The following is a 21,368-nucleotide window of genomic DNA, read 5'->3' on the forward strand; positions in this document are numbered from 1 at the left end:
TTTAAGCTAGGTTACACTGGGTTAACTACTTTTAAGTTAGGTTTGCTTGGGTAGAGTTAGCGTGGCCGGCCAAGCTGACTGAACCTCAACAAACCTAACTTAAAAGTAGTTAACCCAGTGTAACCAAGCTTAAAATTCAGTTACGCTGCCACCTATAAGTAAATCAGAATTGATGGAAGCACACAAGGTAGTCAAAACGCGTCATCATGACGCGTTTGGATGGAAGCAGCAGAAGTGTGACCAAATAAAATATTTGAAAATCCTGTAATTCACGCTCATGTGTCTCTGACTTTGAAAAAAAAATTCAAACTAGTAACACTTCACAATATGTTTTTTTCCGCTTCATTCATTTTAAATTGACTCTTACACTGCTGACAAAAAACGAGCAAGCATTTAAATATATTCTTTTCACCTTAAAAAAAATAATGACCAGCATGCACTCTTCCAACTTTGAAAAAAAATTCTTAGTTCAAATTTCTAAGTAAAAAAAAAAAAAAATTAAACCTAATGGTTAGTTATAAGTAAACATAGTGTCTTTTTTTATTTGTTACAAGTAAACATAGTGACTTCAACGAAAAAAATTTGTTTAAATTTTTTTAAGTAAAAAAAGATTCCAAGTTAAAAAAAATTGTAAGTTTAAAAAAAGTCCAAGTTCCAAAAAGAATCTAAGTAAAATAAAAAATCAAAGATCCGTTAACCACCCGGAAGCAGTGTTTATGCAGAATTTAGTTTTGATATTGCTCTTTAGCGTCCCCTGAAGGTCCAGGTTCAAAAATATTCCATGGATTGAATTCAAATAGTTCAAGAATGGCTACAAGGGAGGGGTGTTTTTTAAAACTAATGATTATATATGATATACAAACACATACAATTCGGTGAATGCTCTTTTTCAGTTTTGATATTGTTCTTTACCGTCCCCTGAAGGTCCAGGTACAAAAAAATCCATGGAATGAATTCAAAAGTTCAGGAATGGCTAGTAGGGAAGGACGTTTTTAAAAACTAATTATTACATATGATATACAAACACAAGCAATTCGGTAAATGCTCTTTTTTAGTTCTGATATTGTTCTTACCTCTCCCTGAAGGTCTATATTCAAAAATATTCTACGGATTGAATTCAAGATTAAAGGTTTTATTTCCTTCCCAAATCATGATCATTTTATATTTTGTATTAACCGGTTGTTATTTTAAGTCTTGATCGAGTGTTTGGCCGCTGATTTTACCTTCAAATCTACGGGGCTACCGATTTTCTGAATAAATCAATAAGAATTGTAGCACACCATAGGAAGATAGAAGAATTACCTGAAACTAAATATTCCTTTTATTTCGGAATAATGTTGTCCTGGACTGAAATTTTAAATTAGAAATCAAAAGTGTCATTTGTCAAGAGCTAGTAACAAGTTTATTGTTCCGCTTGCTAAGAATGAGACATGGAATTAATTATAAAGTATAAACTACTAATTGCAAATAAATACAAGTTATATGATTTAGTGAGTGAATTACCGTTGCTAGTTCTCTTTGAAGCGATTTTATAGAGAGTGGTTCTTTCAGCTTACAGTAGCGGGCTATCCCAGTAAATTGCAAATCATTGGGTGATTCTGATTCATATCCCCCACCCCTTTTTCCTTTTTCTTCTTTTCCAGAAATGTGGATGTTTTGTTTGTTTCTTTTTTTTAAAGAAAGGATACCGACCTAGTCCTAGTCCCCTGTCTACCTTTGTAAACAGCTGATATCTTGTTTTATTCAATAACAGTTTAGTCTATACAATACCCTTTGTAGGGATAGTTACTTTTAATCATAGAGTTAGATTTGGTTTATTCGAAGCAAAACTTTATACAAACCGGAAATCGAATTGCATCTTCAACATTTTGTTCCACAGCCTCCATGAAATATTCCAGCCACCATTGAAACATTTCTTCTTCTGGAGGCATTTTATAGTCATCCGGTCGCTTTCGAAAACGATTGATCAAGGATATGTTTCCAATTGTTGACTTTAAATGCCTATAGGAGTAATTGTTGTTTAATGGTAATTCCAACTATATCAACGCAAAAAATTTATGTAACAAAACTAAATTATCGTTACTGATATTTAACTATTTGTTATAATTTTCGATCCAATTCAATGGATAAAAAATAATAGGTAACGTATGTTAGAAAAATCGCAAAACGGAATTCAACGCTGGCCCTTTTATGAGTTATAAAAATTGGTTGCTTTCTCCCATTTTTTGCTGAAAGTTATAACAAATAATCAATGATCATTAATAAGAAATGAGTTCTGGAACATGTCTCAAGCTTTTCACAAGTAAAAGAAAGAGTCGACCTCTTTGATAATTTCAATCATATTATAATTGATTATTATAATTATATTATTATTATAATTATTAGGGAATTATTATAATTGAATTATGCATAGGAGTTCCCCTAGTTAGTATTTCAAAAATTTGAAGGCTTAAGATATAAGTTTCGGGTTTTCAACCCCCGATACTATAAAAAAGCCATGTTATCCTCTTATGCACCAATACACTGTCTCGGACAACAACAACCCCTTCCTCAGACCTGTGTGCATCAATCTGTGTATATACTAAATGACCTATAAGGCCACATTCTACCTTGAACCGTCTGTCACTGATGATATATCAGACTGACAGTGAGTACGAAATGAAACATTAAAATGCTCAGTAATGAGATGCTGTGGCTGAGCAAGATTAGCTTTTCAACACGTTAATGTAAAAGTTTGTTTTTGTCATTATGTAGGGCAAATCAACGCTATACAAGGGATCCACCGAGAAGGGATCTTGTGAAATAAAAAGCAATTCTTAATATCAAAAATTAGCCGTAGCATTTTGGGAAAATCATGTATCTATTCTTTATTAGACTATTATGAAACAACCAAATGCATAGGAGAACTGAGAAGGACCGGAGGGGGGTAGAAATTACAAACACCTATATTTCAGCTGAACTTATGAAAGAACCATTATATTTTCAAAGATCTAAGATCTAAGATCTAGGCTGAAAGACTCGATGACTAGTCTTGAAGTATGAAAGAGATAGAAGTTATAAGATAATAAAACTAGTTTTGAGTAACTTGTAATGCAACTAACTACAAGACAGAAAATTCCCGCTTTGATCAGTAGCTGTGACCCTCGTCCCTCATGAGCGAGTCTTCTCGCTTATGAGGGACGACGGTCATAGTAACAACCCTGAGTTGTCATGGCTGAAGAGGCATAAAAAACCTGGCTGAGTGGCATAAAAATAAATTCTCAACCAAAGATCAATATGTGATACAATATCAAACGACAAAATAGTAAGCTGTACGAAAAATGTAGTTCCATCCCGTTTTCTAATGCTATAATGAGAGAAAGTATGAACTGGGTAGGACAAGTTCTGCGGATGAAAGATGAAAAATTGCCGAAGATTGTACTTGTCGGCCAACCGTCTAGGGCCAAATGAAAAGCAGGTCGTCCCCGAATGGGGGATTTAAGGAAATTGGAACTTTCTTGAAAGGGTGTAAAGAGGGATGCTTGGAATAGACTGGGATGGAGGAGGGCACTGGGTAGCTATGCTGGCTCCAAGGCACTTGGTGCTGCAGCGAGTTGTTAGTAGTAGTAGTAGTAGAAAAGGACAACTAGGTCAATTTCCATCCAGCGTACTAAATATCATTCAGTATGTTATTGCTGCCAAAATGAGCAAAATGACTACCATCTGAAAATTTCTCAGCTAATTTTAGAGAAAAAAAACTCAATAGAAAAGAGCTTTAGTAGCATTAAGAATATATATATATATATATATATATATATATATATATGTATATATATATATATATATATATATATATATATATATATATATATATATATATATACATATTAAATAGATGTCTACGATAAGCTCCGGACAATTTAAAGCATCAATTTTCAAACTAACCTGATAACTTAGGAACTAGCGACAACGATCTAATATTTAGGTGAAAGTTAATATTTAATGTCGCTTGACTTTCATGGTACGACTCAGACCCCCCCCCCCCTTCGTTCCTCCTTACAAACTTCTTTACCCACCCCTGATTTAACTCGTTTTACTACTCACCTATCTAATAAACAAACAAAAAATTCCACTGAACTTACTTCTTCTGGTGTAAGATGTAATAGCATCTTGGTATTATTTTAAGAATAATAATGTTAACCAACTTACCAAGGAGGTGCATTCAGTTTAAATATACATTCAGTGGCCTGTATAGCTTTGGCAAAATGGTATTATTTTAAGAATCATAATGTCAACCAACTTACCAAGGAGGTGCATTCAGTTTAAACATACATTCGGCAGCCTGTATAGCTTTAGCAAAATCCTCGGCCAAGACACATATTTCAAAAAATGTAGCTACATCCCAGTATTCAGTCAGTGAGGATAAACTTCCTTTTTTACCAATTAACTTGTTTAAAACCATACCTTAAAAAACGGAACAATAGAAATCAATACAAAGTAGTTTTGTGGGCGCAAACCAGTCAGAGGTTAAAAAAAATGTTACATGCACCTCATTAAACTGAGCCTTCCAGGTGCCAGGTATAAAAACCAAATTCGACAGAACATTTTAGCTACCAAATACCGAATAAATTGTCTTAACATCCTTAATGGCTACCAAATGCTAAATAGTTTTTTAAATACCAAAACCAAAAAAACATTTTGGCTACCAAATCCTATATAACTTTGAATATACTAAAAGCGCGCAAAATTCTGGCTACCAAATACTAAACTAAAAGATTTTGACCACCAAATGCTAAGTAACTTTTCTTAAATCTAAATATCGTTAATGGCTACCTAATACTAAATAACATTTTTAATACTAAACAAACCTGTGATCACGAGGATAAATACTAAATGTCATAAAACGTTTAGGCTATCAATCTAAACACTACTTACGTATAATGAAGTTATAGAAATATACAAGTAACGGTAGAAACCTTAAATCGAGAAAGTAAATAGAATAAAAAAAGCGAATGTCCAAAAATTTCGGATTCACAATCAAAGACCATTATCCAAAGAAAAAAAAAATTAGACAAAGCAGCTTTTTTTGCGCATCTGAAACCCGAAAATTTCGGATTCACAATCGGAGACCATTATCAAAAGAAAACAAAATTAGACAAAGGAGCCTTTTTTGCGAATCTGAAATCCAAAAATTTCGGATTCACAATCGTAGACCACTATCAAAAGAAAAAAAAGTTAGACAAAGCAGCTTTTTTTGTGAATCTGAAATCCGAGAATTTCAGATTCACAATCAGAGACCATTATCAAAAGAAAAAATTAGACAAAGCATGCTTATATTGGGCAAATTGGATCTACAGAACTTTGAATTTAAAATTTGCTTCATCACTTCTATCGTATACTATCTGATATAAATTTATGTACTATGCAGATAGATTCCAAAATTCATATTTTCAAAAAAACAATTTAATTTCACACTTTTTCTAATTTAAACGAAAAACTGCTTCTATAAAAGGCTAAAAAAATATATATATATATTTTTCTTTAAAGTGCAATATCAGAAAAACTTTTCGCATTCTAGTGGACGATTTTGAGTAGATCCAATGTGAAAGTTTGATGTGAAAAAAAATTAAACGACAATTATTCGTCTGAATAGTTTTTTCGCGTAATTTACTTTTGCAACAGCAATTGAGGAGCTGCAAAAATTTAAAGGAATTACTGCAATAAGAATGTTTAATAATAAAAAGTTGGTAACAATAATTTTTCGATAATAATATATCGATAATCGATAATAATAATAAATGATAATGATATGATGATATAATAATAATAATAATCGTAGCAATTATCGTTTGATAAAACTAAATCAACAATGATAATTTTTTAATAATAAAAAATTGGCGATTATAATGATATGACAATAAAAAATCAGTGATAATAATAATTTGATAATAAAGCGATAATAGTATTCGTTTGATAACAATAAATCAATGGCGATAACCCTATGACAATAATAAATCAATAACAATACTCATTTGATCATAACGAATTGGTAATAATAATCACTTGATAATAATGAATCGATAATAATAATCTTGTGCCAATAATAAATCAATAATAATAATCGTTCGCTGGTTCCAGCTTCGCCACGTAAACCAATCCAAAATTTTCTCCAATATTTCCAAATCACGAATTGTAACAATAATCCCCTTTTTCTTTGGATTAATAAAACCGTATTTTTCCCTTTTCTCCCATTAAAAAAAAAATAAAAAAAAATAAATTAAGGATCGTCTTCTGGTCAGAGTCACTTTTTATCCAAGCTCTTTATTTTTATATAATTATTTTTATATTTATTTTTATATATTTATTTATATTATAATATATAATAATTAAATATATAATTTTATATATTGGAGAAATATGACATCGTTAGTCTAGTTGAATTTATTCTGCTTATTCTTGTCGAACATTTGACAAAACAAAATCAGTATAGACTTACTCTTACAGTCTAGACTTATAGTCGATACTTACAGATAACAAATTTGACAAACAAAAATCAACAGAAAATGAGTATGAAAACGGTCGTTCACTTCTAAAATTTTAATTTACATTTTTCGTAGAAACAATACAAATAACGGATTGGAAATTATTTTTGGAAGTGAATTATATTTAAGAAGATAGTAAAAATTCTTGATTAACTTAATAAACTTGAATTTAGAAAAGAATTGACCTTAACATGGAATGGCTAAACTTTAGCTATTTGCATTGAAATTGCAAAAACTTGTAGTCAAAATTAGTATATTAATTGGTACACAAAAAAAGGCCAAGCTTTCACTTTATCGACATCTTGACGCCTATCGAAAAATATAAAGAACTTGGAGAGAAGAATAAGAAAAGATGCGTTAATTTTTTTGGTCACTTAAAAAGGGCACTAGAACTTTACATTTCTGTTAGATTGAGCCCTCTTGCAACAATCTAGGACCACTTGGTCGATACGATAACCCCTGGGGGAAAAAAAAACAGAGAAACAAACAAATAAACACGCACCCGTGATTTCTCTTCTGGCAAAAAATACGAAATCCCACATTTTTGTAGATTGGACCTTGAAATTTTTTCTATAGGGTTCTCTGATACGCTGAATGCGATGGTGTGATTTTAGGGGGGGTTTCCCCCTATTTTCCAAAATAAGGCAAATTTTCCCAGGCTCGTAACTTTTGATGACAATGACCAAATTTGATGAAACTTATATATTTAAAATCAGCATGAAAATACGATTCTTTTGATATATCTTTTAGAATCGAAATTCCGTTTTTTAGAGTTTCGTTTACTATTGAGCCGGGTCGCTCCTTACTACAGTTCGTTACATCGAACTGTTTGATTAGCTGGGTGTCCTAACGATTTCCAGATCAATACTTACATATGTGTTGCAATTCCTCAGACTTTGAAAAATCATTGCCATCTATAACAAGCAGAGTTGCCAAATTAATGCCAGCAAATTCATTCGGCTGAATTTCAAAGCCTTTCCTGTACCAGTGGACTGCCTGTTTTAAACTTTCCATGTCAGTATGCCCTAGAATCCATAAATTTAAATTAAAACACCCTATGTCTACAAACAGCCAATAAACAAACATAAGCAAGACTCAATATATTTAATAGTGTTCATTAGCTAATATCTAGTTGTACCAATGGACAAGATGGCACAGCCACAGAGATAGAATAGCGGGTAGATTCTGAGAAAAATTTTGCCATTGACCTTGAGAACCCACCATTAACCTGGAGTCATATTATATATTCAAATTGAATTTCTCAAATGGAAAAGAGAAATAAATTACGAAAACATAGCTATTTCTCAAACTTTATTTATTTTATTGTTTCGCCAGGTGTTAGAGATATTTAAACAAGAACCTTGTCATACATAACAAAAACGAACATAATACACATTGTTTTTTTGTTGTTGTTTTTTTTTTTTGGGGGGGGGGGTTAGTTTTGTCTTAGTTTCTTCTGCAAAAAAATAACATTCACATTTACAAATTAATCTTACAATTATAATCAACAGTTAAGTTTAGTCACTTGACTTAGGAGGCCCTTGTCTCGAAAGTTACTTTTCTAAAGTTGATTAGCTTGAATATTGAATCTTGAGAATCGAAATGTAAAGTTGACATTAAAGTTGGCATTGAGAATCGAAATGTAAATTTTGTCTGTGTTATTTCTTTTGGTACTACTAAAATTAGTTAGTTCAATTGTAAAAAAAAAAATGTCACATCGGACCTCGAAGGAGAACGGTAGAATCGACAATAAAACAGCTCTTGATATCGAAGTGTAAGTATGCAGGTACTCGTGCTACTAGTAGCCGAAACTCTAAGAGGGAAATTTGATATCAATATAAACCTCGAAAGAATTAGCTTTTCATGGTAATTCTGAACAAAAAAAAATTCATTAGGCTTAAAGTTACAAATCAAAAGCTGCAAGCCTAAGAAATGTTGCCTAATTTTCAAAAAAGGGCGTAATATCCCCAAATAGGGGAAGAATCCTGATAGAAATCACAACATCAGATTTAGCATATTAGACAACCCTGATGTGGAAGATTTCAAAACTTTATCTAAACAAATGCGAACTTTTGTGTTTTTTTTTTCGATAAGGATGATGAACAATTTGTGTTTACTTTATTGTACATTGTTTACTATTGTATTCCCAAAATTCCTATATTCGTAATTCGACAGATCTAGTTAAAAACTTAGTAACACAAGTATTCCAGAAAACACAATAGTTAGTAGTTTTGACATTGTTTCCATATATACGAATAAAGATGTGGCTATTACTGAGTAATTATTAAAAAATAAAATAGAAGAAAATTATTACTTAATTGAGGTTTCAGCAACAGTAATTGATTGTGAAGTTTTAATTACTCTAGTTAAAATTTGTAATAAGTTTTCTATGTATTTTCAGTTTCGTGATTCTTTTTATCAGCAAAAAAATGGGTTACCCATGGGAGCACCTTTATCTGGGCTATTGGCAAATATTTATGTCGAGAACCTTGAAAATTGGGCATTAAATTCTTATTTTTTAAAACATGTCTATCGGGACTGCTATATGGATGACGTAATTTCACTTTGTTGGAATTATGGGGAAGTTGAACTTCGGGGCTTCTTAGATCATCTTAATACTTATGAACAAAATTTGCAGTTTACCCAAGAAGTTGAAATTGAAAATAAACCACCGTTTTTTAGATATGTTAACTATTCGTAATACTGATAAACTGGATTTAATATCTATTGAAAGCCGAAGCAAAACAATAGATATCTTCACTGTAATTCAAATCACCCCCCGCAAGTTAAAAGAGCATTTGCAATTTCCCTCATTGATCGTGTTCTGAATATTTGCTCCGATTCATATATAAATGCAGAAATAAATTTTATCAGAGATTTTCTTTTTGGTGTTGGATACCCCCATTCCTTTTGTCAATACGATAATTAACCGTAGACTAAAAAGACTTTCAGTAAAATTGAAGATATGTCACAATGTGAGGCTACAGATAAGCCCTCAAATATTATCTATCTTCCGTCTTTCCGTCAGGGCCAATCAGAATCTAGAAAAGCGGCTACACCAGCATAAAGCAGACATAGACAAGGCATTAATTTCAAATAGTTCTAATAACTCCTTTGATTCTGCTTTAGGTTGGCATATATCTAATAATCCCTCCCATACGATACTTTTTGAAAAATATTCACTCATTAGTAATGATTTGGGGATAAAACAGGTGGTTCAGGAATCAATTGAATTAGTCTCAAAATGAATAATAATATTTCTTTGAATAGGGACTTGGGGAAGTACTCACTAAATTCTTTATACTCGAAGTTAATTAAAAATGATTTAACAAAATATTTTACTAAACTAATTTATAATAGTATTGAACCAGTTACAAAAAGACCTTTGAGGCAAGCTGCCAAAAACGCAAGATTAGTTTTGAAAACTTGCATTTAATCATTTTGTTCTGTTTTGTTTGAATGACTTTATCATCTTACTTTATTCTATTTATCAGTCCTGGTTGAACTTCGTTGAAGTAAGGATGCTAGGACTGTTTTTAAAAACTTTTTAACAAAAATATTAGTAGTTTTAATTCTCACATTTTAATGTAAGTAAATATATATACATATTTTTTTCGTTCTCGTGTTGTGCTGACGACTGCCCTTGGACATAGGGCCGAAATATCCACTGAATTGTATTCCACTGTCTTGAAAAAAAAATTCCCCATTGTTTCTACTTTGTCTTTGTTTGACTTCTAGAATGCTGGTATATGTGTCAATCGAACAGAAACTGAAAGCTCTGGTGTCCTTATCAGTAAAGAAAAGAGATTAAGCGACAGTAAAGTGGCGTTCTCTCACATTTTGTGGCAAAAAACAGAAGTTCGACAGGAGGGAGGAACAAAAATATTATTGAATTAAAATTTGAATACGATTGAACCTGTGTATATGTGGAAGAGGGGGGCCCCAAAACCACATTGTACGTCAAAATCTGCACATTTTCGGTGAATTTTCACACACATATAGAAGTAGGGACGGGACACTCGTGAGGGGTGTCTTTGGAATAAACCTGTAGCACCGGTGCTGCAGAATAATAGCTCCCTCTTATTGCAAAAATATTTTAAGCGCAAAGATGAAGATCACATTCTTATGCTTAACTGTACATAAAAGGAGAGGGGGGCGGGGGTATCATGTACATATTTGCAGCCAGGAGCTGTGTTTTTATCAATACTTAAAAAGGGTTATTTCCCTATTTTTCCCACCTTTAATTTCTTCTAGCTTCCAACCAAGGAGGTTGGGGATTGTCCATGAAAATCATAGTGGGGTCCATGGAGGGTCTCCCTGTAAAACAAATTTGTGCAAAAGACTCCCCTCGACAACCATGGTAATAGTCAACCGAAAATCTTTTTATTTCAACCCCTCCCCCCCCCGATGGTTCCTAAGAAATAATGTCAGATTTCATCGTAGTACTACAATCACTTTAATCAAAACCAAACTCCACAGTTAGAAACATCTCTCTATTTTCAAACGCACGCCTCGTAAGTAAAAATGCCAAATTTCATTCAGTATTATTGAAAAAACCCATTCAAAATTAATGCTTTAGTCAGAAAATTCTTGGGTTTCAGAAAATTAGAGTCAGAAAATTTTTGGGTTTCAATATGCACACCTAGCTCGAAGGAAAACATTAGACAGTATTATACAGGATTATTACACCAATTTTTGTCAAGATTTATGCTCTTAGGCGGAAAATTGTCACGGTGCTCGCGTACATGAGTTGTCTGAAGATTAATATCAATTTTTAAGGAGAAGGAAATAGCTAATTTTGGTTTTTTATTTCCTAATATAGTAACAACATATTTACGGAAAATACGTCAAAATTTTATATTATTAGAAAAAGCTTAAATACTAGAAATAAGAACTGAACCATAACTAAATGTGACAAATAAATAATACAAATTTGGACCGAGTCTTAGATTCAATGTCTCATAAGGGTTCAATCAAGAGCTTCGTACATAATTAAGGTTAGAAACTTTTTAAGGATAAGATAATCATAAAAGAGTTTTTTACATGATCAAAATGATCATGAACATAAATGTACAGCAAAGTACTTGGCGGTTCAGCCAAGAAAGGCTAAGAAGCTTGGCTGAAACTTTATGAAATAGTACAAGCAAAGGCTGTGTTAATTTTTTTTTCTTTTTTTTATGCTAAATATGTTATTTTATAGCAAAGTTCATTCTTATTCTATCGAATAGTATTTATTTTTGTTTTTTATAGTTTTTTTAGCGACGTTTATTCAATAGCGAAGTTAGACGCTATTTTATCAAAGAGTTTCTTTGTGAGATGCATTCTTACTGGTTTCATTTTTAGCAAATAATTATATATTATATTATAGTATATTATAATATATTATAGCAAAGGTCATTGCTATTTTGTCGAAGAGATTTTGAGTGGTTAGATTCCTATTGGTTTCTTTATCTTCGCGTTTCACATTATATTTCGCTGCATTGAATTCTTGTATTTAGTATATAAAAACCAAGGAAACCCAATAAAACAGACAATATAACCATAGAGGTTTGAAATATAAAAGATTTTAGGGTTACTTTTACCATGGTTGTCAAGGGGAGTCTTTCGCGCAAATCTGTTTTACAGGTAGACCCCCCATGGACGCCACTATGAGTTTCAGGGATAGTACTGGTCCAATAAAAGAGTCATACTTACTCCCGCCGTTTAACTGTGCCACGTAACCAAACACATGGAAAACTACAGGTTCTATGACTATCTACCTCAGTTCTGCCCAAGGAATTACGCATGGATGGATGATAGATAGACTTATCTATTAACAAATGAACTGACATTATTTTTATACAATCCTAATAAGGGCTTATGCCAGGTTTGCCTCTCGCTCAACCGGACTATCTGTCTTGGATTTTTCTACAATTAGCCATGGCTTAAAGCCCACAACTACTTGATTTTAATTCCATTAAAGTTATGTTAAAACCATTAAGTTAGATATTACACCACAAAATTAGTATGAATCCAGAGCTTCATTAGATGACAATGTTAATTAGAGAAATTTTTGACACAATTAGACCTACTTTAGTATTAGTGATAGAGCAAAGGTTTAGTAAGTATGCTAGTGTAATCTACGAGTCGAACAGTTATAGACTCTAACCTGACTCAACGAATTTGTCCTTGTAAATTCTTCCACAAAGGCCAAACATATCAGGAACCTGATTTTCTTGACTATTTAAGGCAGCAAGGATTTCTTTCAATGCCTTCTCTCGATCCCCTTCCTTGTTTCTCCTTAAAATAAGAAAAACATTTATAAAAATTCAAAAGTATCGCTCAAAGATTCAGCTCGAGCTAATCATTCATGCACTGATTCAGAGTTCGAAGTGACAACAGCTGGCTCGAAAAGGATATCAATGAACTGAATAAGCTTCTTAACTTCAAGAATTCTGCATTACTTGACAATGCGCCTCATCTATAAATTAGATGCATTTGATATTCAATTTATTTTTCCGTTTGTGAAAAGAAACACTAAAAGATGCTGAAGAAGAGGAAAAGAAGAAAAGAAAAAGAAAAAATGCTGAGATTTTGAAACAGGAAAATTTTGGCTGCTACGTGTTTGCAAGTTTCCTTACAAGTCAAGATGATATATGTAGGGGCATCCTGCGTATATATAGCGTCTTCAGAGATCAATTGCCATTTGCACACTGATTATTATAATGATTTCGATGTGTTTACGTCAGCTTGTCATATACTTCCCAGTTTTTATAGAATTTTTGTATTCAAATTTACATATTCTTATCTTAGCGATTTTAACTCCTATCTCGATAGCGTAAATGATTGCAGCTCAAGGGCTCATACTTATATGTAGCATCTCCCTAGATCAATTGCAATATGCACACTGATTATTATAATGATTAATCTTTCGACGAGCTTACGTAAGCTTGTCATATATTTACTGTTTTTATTGCCTTATTATATTCAAATTTACATATTATTATCTTAGTAATTTTAAGTGATTTATTATCTTAGTGCGATTTCAATATCGTAAGTGAATGCAGCTCAATTTTATTTTGGTCTTAGTCAAGTTTTAATATTTTAAGTCCACTATGTCCACAGTCCACCAAGTTAACTTAGTGGACTGTGATGAAAATATTAAGGGTAATGGCTAACTGAAAAAAAGTCAAGGCAGATAGTCTGAGTGAGAGGCGGATCTTATGTCTCAGATGCTCCATTTGCGACTCGAATTTGATCCGGGGGACATAGGGGGTTGGAGGGGGGAAACAGAAATCTTGGAAAACGCTTAGAGTGGAGAGATGGGGATGAAACTTGATGGGAAGAATAAGCACAAGTTGACATAATGGGAGCTGGGGGGGGGTGTTAATTTTGAAAATTAAAAAATTGAGGTATTTTTAACTTAAGAATTGGTGACCGGATCTTAATGAAATTTGGTATTTAGAAGGAAATCATGTCTCAGAGCTTTTATTTCAAATCGCGACCAGATCTGTTGACATTGGGGGGAGTTGGAGGGGGAAATCGGAAATCTTGGAAAACGCTTAGAGTGGAGGAATCGGGATGAAGTTTGGTGGGTAGAATAAGTAAACCTCGTAGATGCGTGATTGAAGTAACCGTAACGGATTTGCTCTCTTTGGGCGAGTTAGGGGGTGGGGTTCAGTGCTTTGGGGAGTTTGGTGCTTCTGGACGTGCAACGACGATGAAAATTGGTAGGCGTGTCAGGGAGCTGCACAAATTGACTTGATAAAGTCGTTTTCCTCGATTCGACCATCTGGGGGGCTGAAGGGAGAGAAAAATTAGAAAAATGAGGTATTTATAACTTACGAGAGGATGATCGGATCTTAATGAATTTTGATATTTAGAAGGGCATCGTGACTCAGAGCTCTTACTTTAAATCCCGACCGGGATTAAGTCTCTGATTTTCCTTTTAAATCAATCTATTGATTCTTAGAATATTGTTAGAGCTCATACCATATGAGCTCTTGGCTCTTCTGGCCTTGTCACAAGTGCCAGATGAGCTCTTAGCTCTTGTTTTTCTTAACATACTCCATCACTTCATTGTTTTGTACGACGGGTTACAAAAAATACATACATACATACATTATTCAACTTCGAAAATATTTCTGTAATTCCTAAGTCTGTTCCTGCATCTATAGGACTTTCGGTGCTATTCGTCCACCACATTTTAAAAGACAACGTTGCTTTTTTAGTTTAAAAGTAGGCGTGGCTGTTAATCTGGATCTTAATGATGATAATATGGTGCTTGGACTTTATTCTTTATATTTCCAATAATGTCATTGCTTAAAATATACTGCTAAAGAATCTTTCAGGTTAACGTTGCTGGGAATTATTTTTCAAATCATTCAAAATTCGCTCTAACTTCTTTTCTTTTTCTTCTTTTGTTTTACTTTTTTATCTCCTCCCCAAGTCGGGTAATTTTCATTCGTCTTTTAGAGTTGAGAAGGTAAAAAATCTGCTAAAAGAGCTATCCGATCCTGCGATTCTTACTGACTGATAACAAAATGTTCAACAACTGAGAAGTTTTATAGATTGTTTATAAATCCTATTTTTCATTATTAAGATGTTGACCTTAATCAAGTAGGCTTAAAGAAAGGAATGGGTTGCGGCCATGCGCATGCAACCTTTGATACTGTAAGCAATGATTCAAGATCTATTGGATTTCAAGTCCTCACTTTAAAAACTTTTAATTTATATAAAGCGAGCTTCTGAAACTTTTAATTTACATAAAGCGAACTTCTGACAATACCTCGCATGCATTCAATCCTTCGGCTCTTATTAGTGGCGTGATTCTCCTTTCTGTGGTTAGAGTTCTGTGGTTAGAGATTTCGGTATTCAGAGCTTAGGATAAATATTTTTGCACCTATTTCTTGTTGTTGTTTTTTTTTCTTTTGATTTTCCTCTTGATCACGGAGTGAGAAAATGTGTAGTTTTATTCCCTTACATTTTTGGTGAAGTATCTTTATCTACAGCCCTTACGTCTAGGAGATGGGATGTATCTTTTATTGTACTTGCTAATGATATTACTTTACTCATTCGTTTCAAAGCTGGTTTAACTAAAAATGTAACCCTCTTTCCAGTTCACTTACAGATAGATGCCTTTACATTAGTGGTAAAAAGTGTTAATATTTTTCCTGCTAAGGTTTAACAGCCGACTTTAATTAATTCGTGATAGAATTGTTTCATTTCCGCGTCATCAGTTCTTGTTGGTCTTGTCTTGCATTATTGCGCTTCAAACGAGACACCGAGCTAATCCCAATTTTACATATTTAAAAAATTAAAAAGGCATTATATATGACGTAAAAAGGCACTGAGGATTATATATGACGTAAAATGACACTAAATTTTGAAGGGTGTATATAATTCTTGTCTGCGTATAAACAAAATGTTTTTCATTTGTTATTGAGCCACACCCAGCAGTGTCTGAGCTGAAATGAAGTTCCGCAAACCATGTCAGAAAGTATTATCTAAGATCATTCCGCCTAGCATTCGCTTTGTTTGAGCTGTTCTGTTTCAAGTGGAAATCCCAGTTCAAGCATGTAAGCAGGCAGGCACCAACTTCAAATTGACACTCGACTAAATCCAAAAATGCCTTAAAGATGTTCTTCGTTTCCTTGGCAACACCGTCAAATTATTCGCTTCGTAGTCATAGAAACACTTGAAAATTTTGGAGAAAGAGAAAAGGAGTTTTTTCCGTTTGCTGCCTCACTACGCTCCCTCGGGCCTTCCTTACTCATGGTCTTGATAGCAAGACACTTCTTTCCAAATGTTTATTTAGTTTAATTTATATTTTCAGTATCTTTATACCCTAATTATACCCATTTTCTATTTCAAAAATCTGTCAGCATCAATTTTCACGCTTCTAAATTGATTAGTTAGCCTTATTTTTAGCGCAAATAAAAACTGCACACACGATCCAAACACTCACACATTTGATTTTTCATAATTATAGACCAGCTTAGTCTTGTCGCCACCCTGCGATCGTTCGGGTCTTTGGCCCTTACCAAAGACTGGTTCAGGCCTTCAGCCTTCAAAAATATAACCTAACATCACTTTTCTTTCTTCACGACAGTATAGATACATAAAAGTAGAGAAAAATTTCTTAGGAAATGCACAGACGAAACCACACGGAAACGGAGATCCATTTGTGTCTCAGGAATAGTTTCAGTTCAGGTTTCCCATAAGCCCGTCGTAATGTGCTAAACATTTGTCATTGCACGTGCATGAAGGCGGAGTCATGAAGAGAGGCCTATACTAATTTGTGCCGAAAATCTTTAAAGGAGAGTATAGGACTTTTCGCTACTGTTAATACATTCATACTGTGTTCTTCACGCTGTTGACTAAGGTGGATAGTTCAGGCCTTTGGCCCCTGAATGCTTGTTACCACATCGTCACACTTTCGTTTTTAAAGTTTTTGTCTCCTCTCGGAACTCGTTCTTTGTACTTCTATAAATGTGCTGACCGACTTGAAACACTCGAGTAGAATACCTATTTTACATTTCTCTTTGGTAAATGCTACTGCACTGCAGAGTTTCCACCCCTAGTGATTTATCATTATTTCTAGTGATTTTTTTATATTGCCTAAACAGAAAAATTACTAAATGAGAACATAAATCACTAGATTATTGAAGAAAATCAATAAAAATTACTAAAATTTAGTGGTTTTTTTTCACCGGGCAGCAATCTTGCTGGATTGCTGTTGACCTTTTTAGTTTTTATGCAGAGAAATATAGTAATATATCAAATATAGAGACATAATGAAAAAGAATACATTACTTACAGAACTTTAAAGAAATTCATGTTACCTGTTTAATGCAAAGGCATACAAGTGTCGTATTGCCGACGTTGCAATGTATTTTGAAGAATTTGGAAGAGTCTTCAGGTCACTGACCAATTGAACCATAGCATCATAATCCTATAATAAAAAAAAAAATACTAAATAATGGCCCAAAGTTTAGATTCGAAATGTAAATTAGAAAGTATACATTAGAATGTAAAATTAGTGAAGACAGTAAAGAACGTATATTAGAAAGTAATTGTCCACCGAAAACGTATATGATGGACAGCAAAAAGAAGAACTACTTTAAACACAGTAAGGCACATTTATTACTCCCAAAGTCCCCTAAAAATTGAGCTACAGCACATCATGGCAGAAAACACAACACTGCAGGGGCAACATCTCTTTCGTTGCTTAAAAATTTTTAATTTTAACTCGAATGAATCCTCTCCCGACATTCCAAGACCCCGCATTTGATAATTTTGCTTGCTTTCAAATAATGCTGGGAAATCCGCTTCCCTCTCTGTAGAAAATCCCTCGCAAAATATCCTCTTGGAATATTCTCCTGGACAATTCCATCCTCGCTGAAAATTTCCCTTGGCAATTTCCTGCAGACAATTACTCCTTAAATATTCTCCATCCTTTCATTTGAAAAAATGTTTTTAGTTGGTTCTTGATGATTTTCGAAATCTTGCCGGAAATCCTTTCCCCCTCCGTGGAAAATTTCCCTCTGAGATACCCTTCCCCATAGAAAGTTTTTCCTGCATAAAATTCCCCATGCTGAATTTCTTCCATGGAAAATTTTCCTCTCCACAGAAAAATACCCCCAGACAATTCCCTCCCCGCAGAAAATTTTCTCCGGAACATATCCATGTGTAACATTCAGTCAGCAAAGAGAAAGTAAAGTAAATAAAAAGAACTCTGAATATGAATTCTAGCATATTCATGCGCGTAAAATTTTTCCCGGAGAATTCCACAAAGAAACTTTCCCGATCATGGAAAATTCTCCCCGTAGAGAATCTCACACTCCCCACCGAGAATGCTTAAATATTTCCCAATAACAAATTATATATATAAGCAATGGGCAAATTTCATAGCTTACAGTATTGTGGGAGTAATGTGGCATTACCTTTCCCCAGGTAATGTGGGAGGATATTCATCCCCAGAAGCATAGTTACTGGACCTTTCAACTATGTTGAACAAAGTGGCTATCTAAAAATTTTAACTGGATGTCCTTGGAAAAAAGGGGCAGGGAGGGGGGCTTACTGTACCCAAATTTTTACTATGACGTAAAAAGGACAATTGAAATTTCATTTCCAGTTTGAACGAGCCCTATAAGATATAAAAAAATAAGAATAATAATAATACATAATTATGCATCCGTAATCTGTCTTCAAGAAAAAAATACAAAAAAATTTATTGTTGGGTAGATAGGATCTTGAAACACCTACAATAGGGTATCATGTTATGCTGAATCTGAAGCTGTGATTTTCATGCAAATCCTTCGGGTTTAATGTTTTTAAACCTCTTTTCGAAAATCAGGAAAATTGTTCTCATAGATAGGAAATTTCTAACTTGATGAATTTCATATATTTGGAATCACAAAAAAAAATCAATTCTTTTGATCGTTTAACTGTTATCATAATTATTTTAAGATATTGGACAGATTTTTGGCCCTTATTAAATTAAATATAAAAAAACAAGTTTTTTTAAATGAAAGTAAGGAGCGACATCAAAACTTAAAACGAACAGAAATTACTCCGTATATGAAGGGGGCTATTCCTTCTCAACGCCCCGCTCTTTACGCCAAAGTTTGACTCTTTCTCTTAACTCTACATTTTAAAAAAGTAAAAAACTTTAGCGTAAAGAGCGGGGCTTTGAGAAGGAAAAGCCCCTTTCATATACGGAGTAATTTCTGTTCGTTTTAAGCTTTAATGTCGCTCCTTACTTTCATTTAAAAAAAAATGTTTTTTTATTTAATTTCTGAACGTTTTTGAATCAATGCATGTTTTGATTTTGGCTCTCCGCAGAGGAATAATTAAAACGAAATTTGTATATTTATTTTTTTTTTTGGCTAAATGGCTTTCTCATAATTTTGATCGAATGATTTTGAGAAAAAAAGAGCGGGGGAGGAAGCCTAGTTGCCCTCCGATTTTCGGTTAATTAAAAAGGCAACTAGAACTTTTACTTTTTTACGAATCATTTTATAAGTAAAAGATATACGTAACTTATAAATTAGCTTACGTAAAGAACTTTTGTATTCTCATGTTTTTATTACATATATGAGGGGGTTCGTCCCCTCGTGAGTACCTCGCTCTTTACGCTAAAGCTTAAATTTTGTCCCAATTCATTAAGAATGACCCCTGAATCACAAAAGCCGCAGAATAAATAAATGAAATTACTAAAAATACTTTAGCGTAAAGAGCGAGGTATTAGGAGGAAGTGAGCCCCTCATATGGGTAATAATTTCTGTTCGTTTTAAGTTTTAATGCTGCTGCTTACTTCCAACTGAAAAAAAAACTTTTTCATGTTTATTTTTCATTGTTTTTTTTAAGTAATGCTAGTAAATCCTGCGATCCCTTCATGGAAATTTTCTTCCCCCATGACAAATTCCTCGATGGGAAGTTCCCCCAGCATATCCCCCTCTTCTCAACCCCTGCTTCCAACCAAAAAATCCTCCTGAAAACGCCTTTACACTTCCCAATAACCATTATTATATGTAAGCACTGGTCAAAGTTTTGAACTTGTAACCCCTCCCACGGGGACTGTGGGGGAGTAAGTCGTCCCCAAAGACATAGTTATAAGGTTTTTCGACTACGCTGAATAAAATGGTTATATCAGAATTTTGATCCATTGACTTTGGGAAAATAATTAGCGTGGGAGGGGGCCTAGGTGCCCTCCAATTTTTTTGGTCACTTAAAAAGGGCACTATAACTTTTCATTTCCGTTAGAATGAGCCCTCTTGCACCATTCTAGGACAACTGGGTCGATACGATCACGGGAAAAAAAACAAAAAAACAAACAAACAAATAAACACGCATCCTTGATCTGCCTTCTGGCAAAAAATATAAAATTCCACATTTTTGTAATTAGGAGCTTGAAACTTCTACAGTAGGGTTCTCTGATACGCTGAATCTGATGGTGCGATTTCTGTTAAGATTCTATGACTTTTAAGGGGGTGTTTCCCCCTATTTTCTAAAATAACACAAATTTTCTCAGGCTCATAACTTTTGATGGGTAAGACTAAACTTGATGAAACTTATATATTTAAATCAGCATTAAAATTCGATTCTTTTGATGTAGCTATTGGTACCATTTTTAGAGTTTTGGTTACTATTGAGCCGGGTCGCTCCTTACTACAGTTCGTTACCACGAGCTGTTTGATTCTAAAATTCTTTATATAGGTCTCAGTTACTGAATCAAGTTGCCTTGTAGATGAAATCAGTTTTACTGCATATAATAATCCTACTTAAGCCTTTCTTCAACCTATGTCCTTCTATAAATTGAGAAAAATATTACCTGTGAATTATCCCTCTTGATGAAAAGAGGTGGACACATAACCTTTCTTCTTTTAGCAATACTCATTCAAAATCTCGTTCGTGATTTTTACACAAGTCAAAACATTGGATGAACTGAAACTTTTCGCCAACAAGCATGTTAAAGGAATATGAGGTTTTATCTTAGCCATTACCTCACAACTTAGCTATTTCTAGCCTATTTTATCATTGAAATTTAAGATTAGTAATTCAAATCATTATGTCATCAGTTTAAATTAACAAGATTCCCTACCTGAGCATACATTTTTGGCACTTATCGAACAAACAGACTTTTCTACAAATTCAAATTTCTAGTTGAAATCGACGATGACCTCAAGAAAAAGTATAAAATGATTTGTTTAAGATATAATTCAGAAAATTTATATTAAAGCTCATGCTTATATTTAGAAGTACTTCAGCAGAGAAATGCATTTTACGAGAAAAGAAATAATCCAAATAAATTTTGTTTATATTCAGGCCAGGATTTACGCATAGGCCCGGTCAGCTCGGGCCTAG

At 33.5% G+C, this 21,368-nt stretch overlaps 1 protein-coding gene across 1 annotated transcript in view; it reads right to left on the reverse strand.

Moving 5' to 3' along the window:
- The window catches only part of LOC136036346 (mitogen-activated protein kinase kinase kinase 15-like), an 87,596-nt gene that overhangs the window by 36,295 nt on the left and 29,933 nt on the right, over positions 1 to 21,368 (reverse strand). Inside the window, exons 5-9 of the mRNA XM_065718500.1 lie at positions 17,345 to 17,454; positions 12,670 to 12,800; positions 7,394 to 7,546; positions 4,284 to 4,443; positions 1,842 to 2,001 (exon numbers count right to left, since the gene is read on the reverse strand). Of these exons, the coding sequence (XP_065574572.1) occupies positions 1,842 to 2,001; positions 4,284 to 4,443; positions 7,394 to 7,546; positions 12,670 to 12,800; positions 17,345 to 17,454 (714 nt within the window). The remainder of the gene's footprint in view (positions 1 to 1,841; positions 2,002 to 4,283; positions 4,444 to 7,393; positions 7,547 to 12,669; positions 12,801 to 17,344; positions 17,455 to 21,368) is intronic.

Source organism: Artemia franciscana, chromosome 2, assembly GCF_032884065.1.
Source record: "Artemia franciscana chromosome 2, ASM3288406v1, whole genome shotgun sequence".
Classification (NCBI taxonomy): Eukaryota; Metazoa; Arthropoda; class Branchiopoda; order Anostraca; family Artemiidae; genus Artemia; species Artemia franciscana.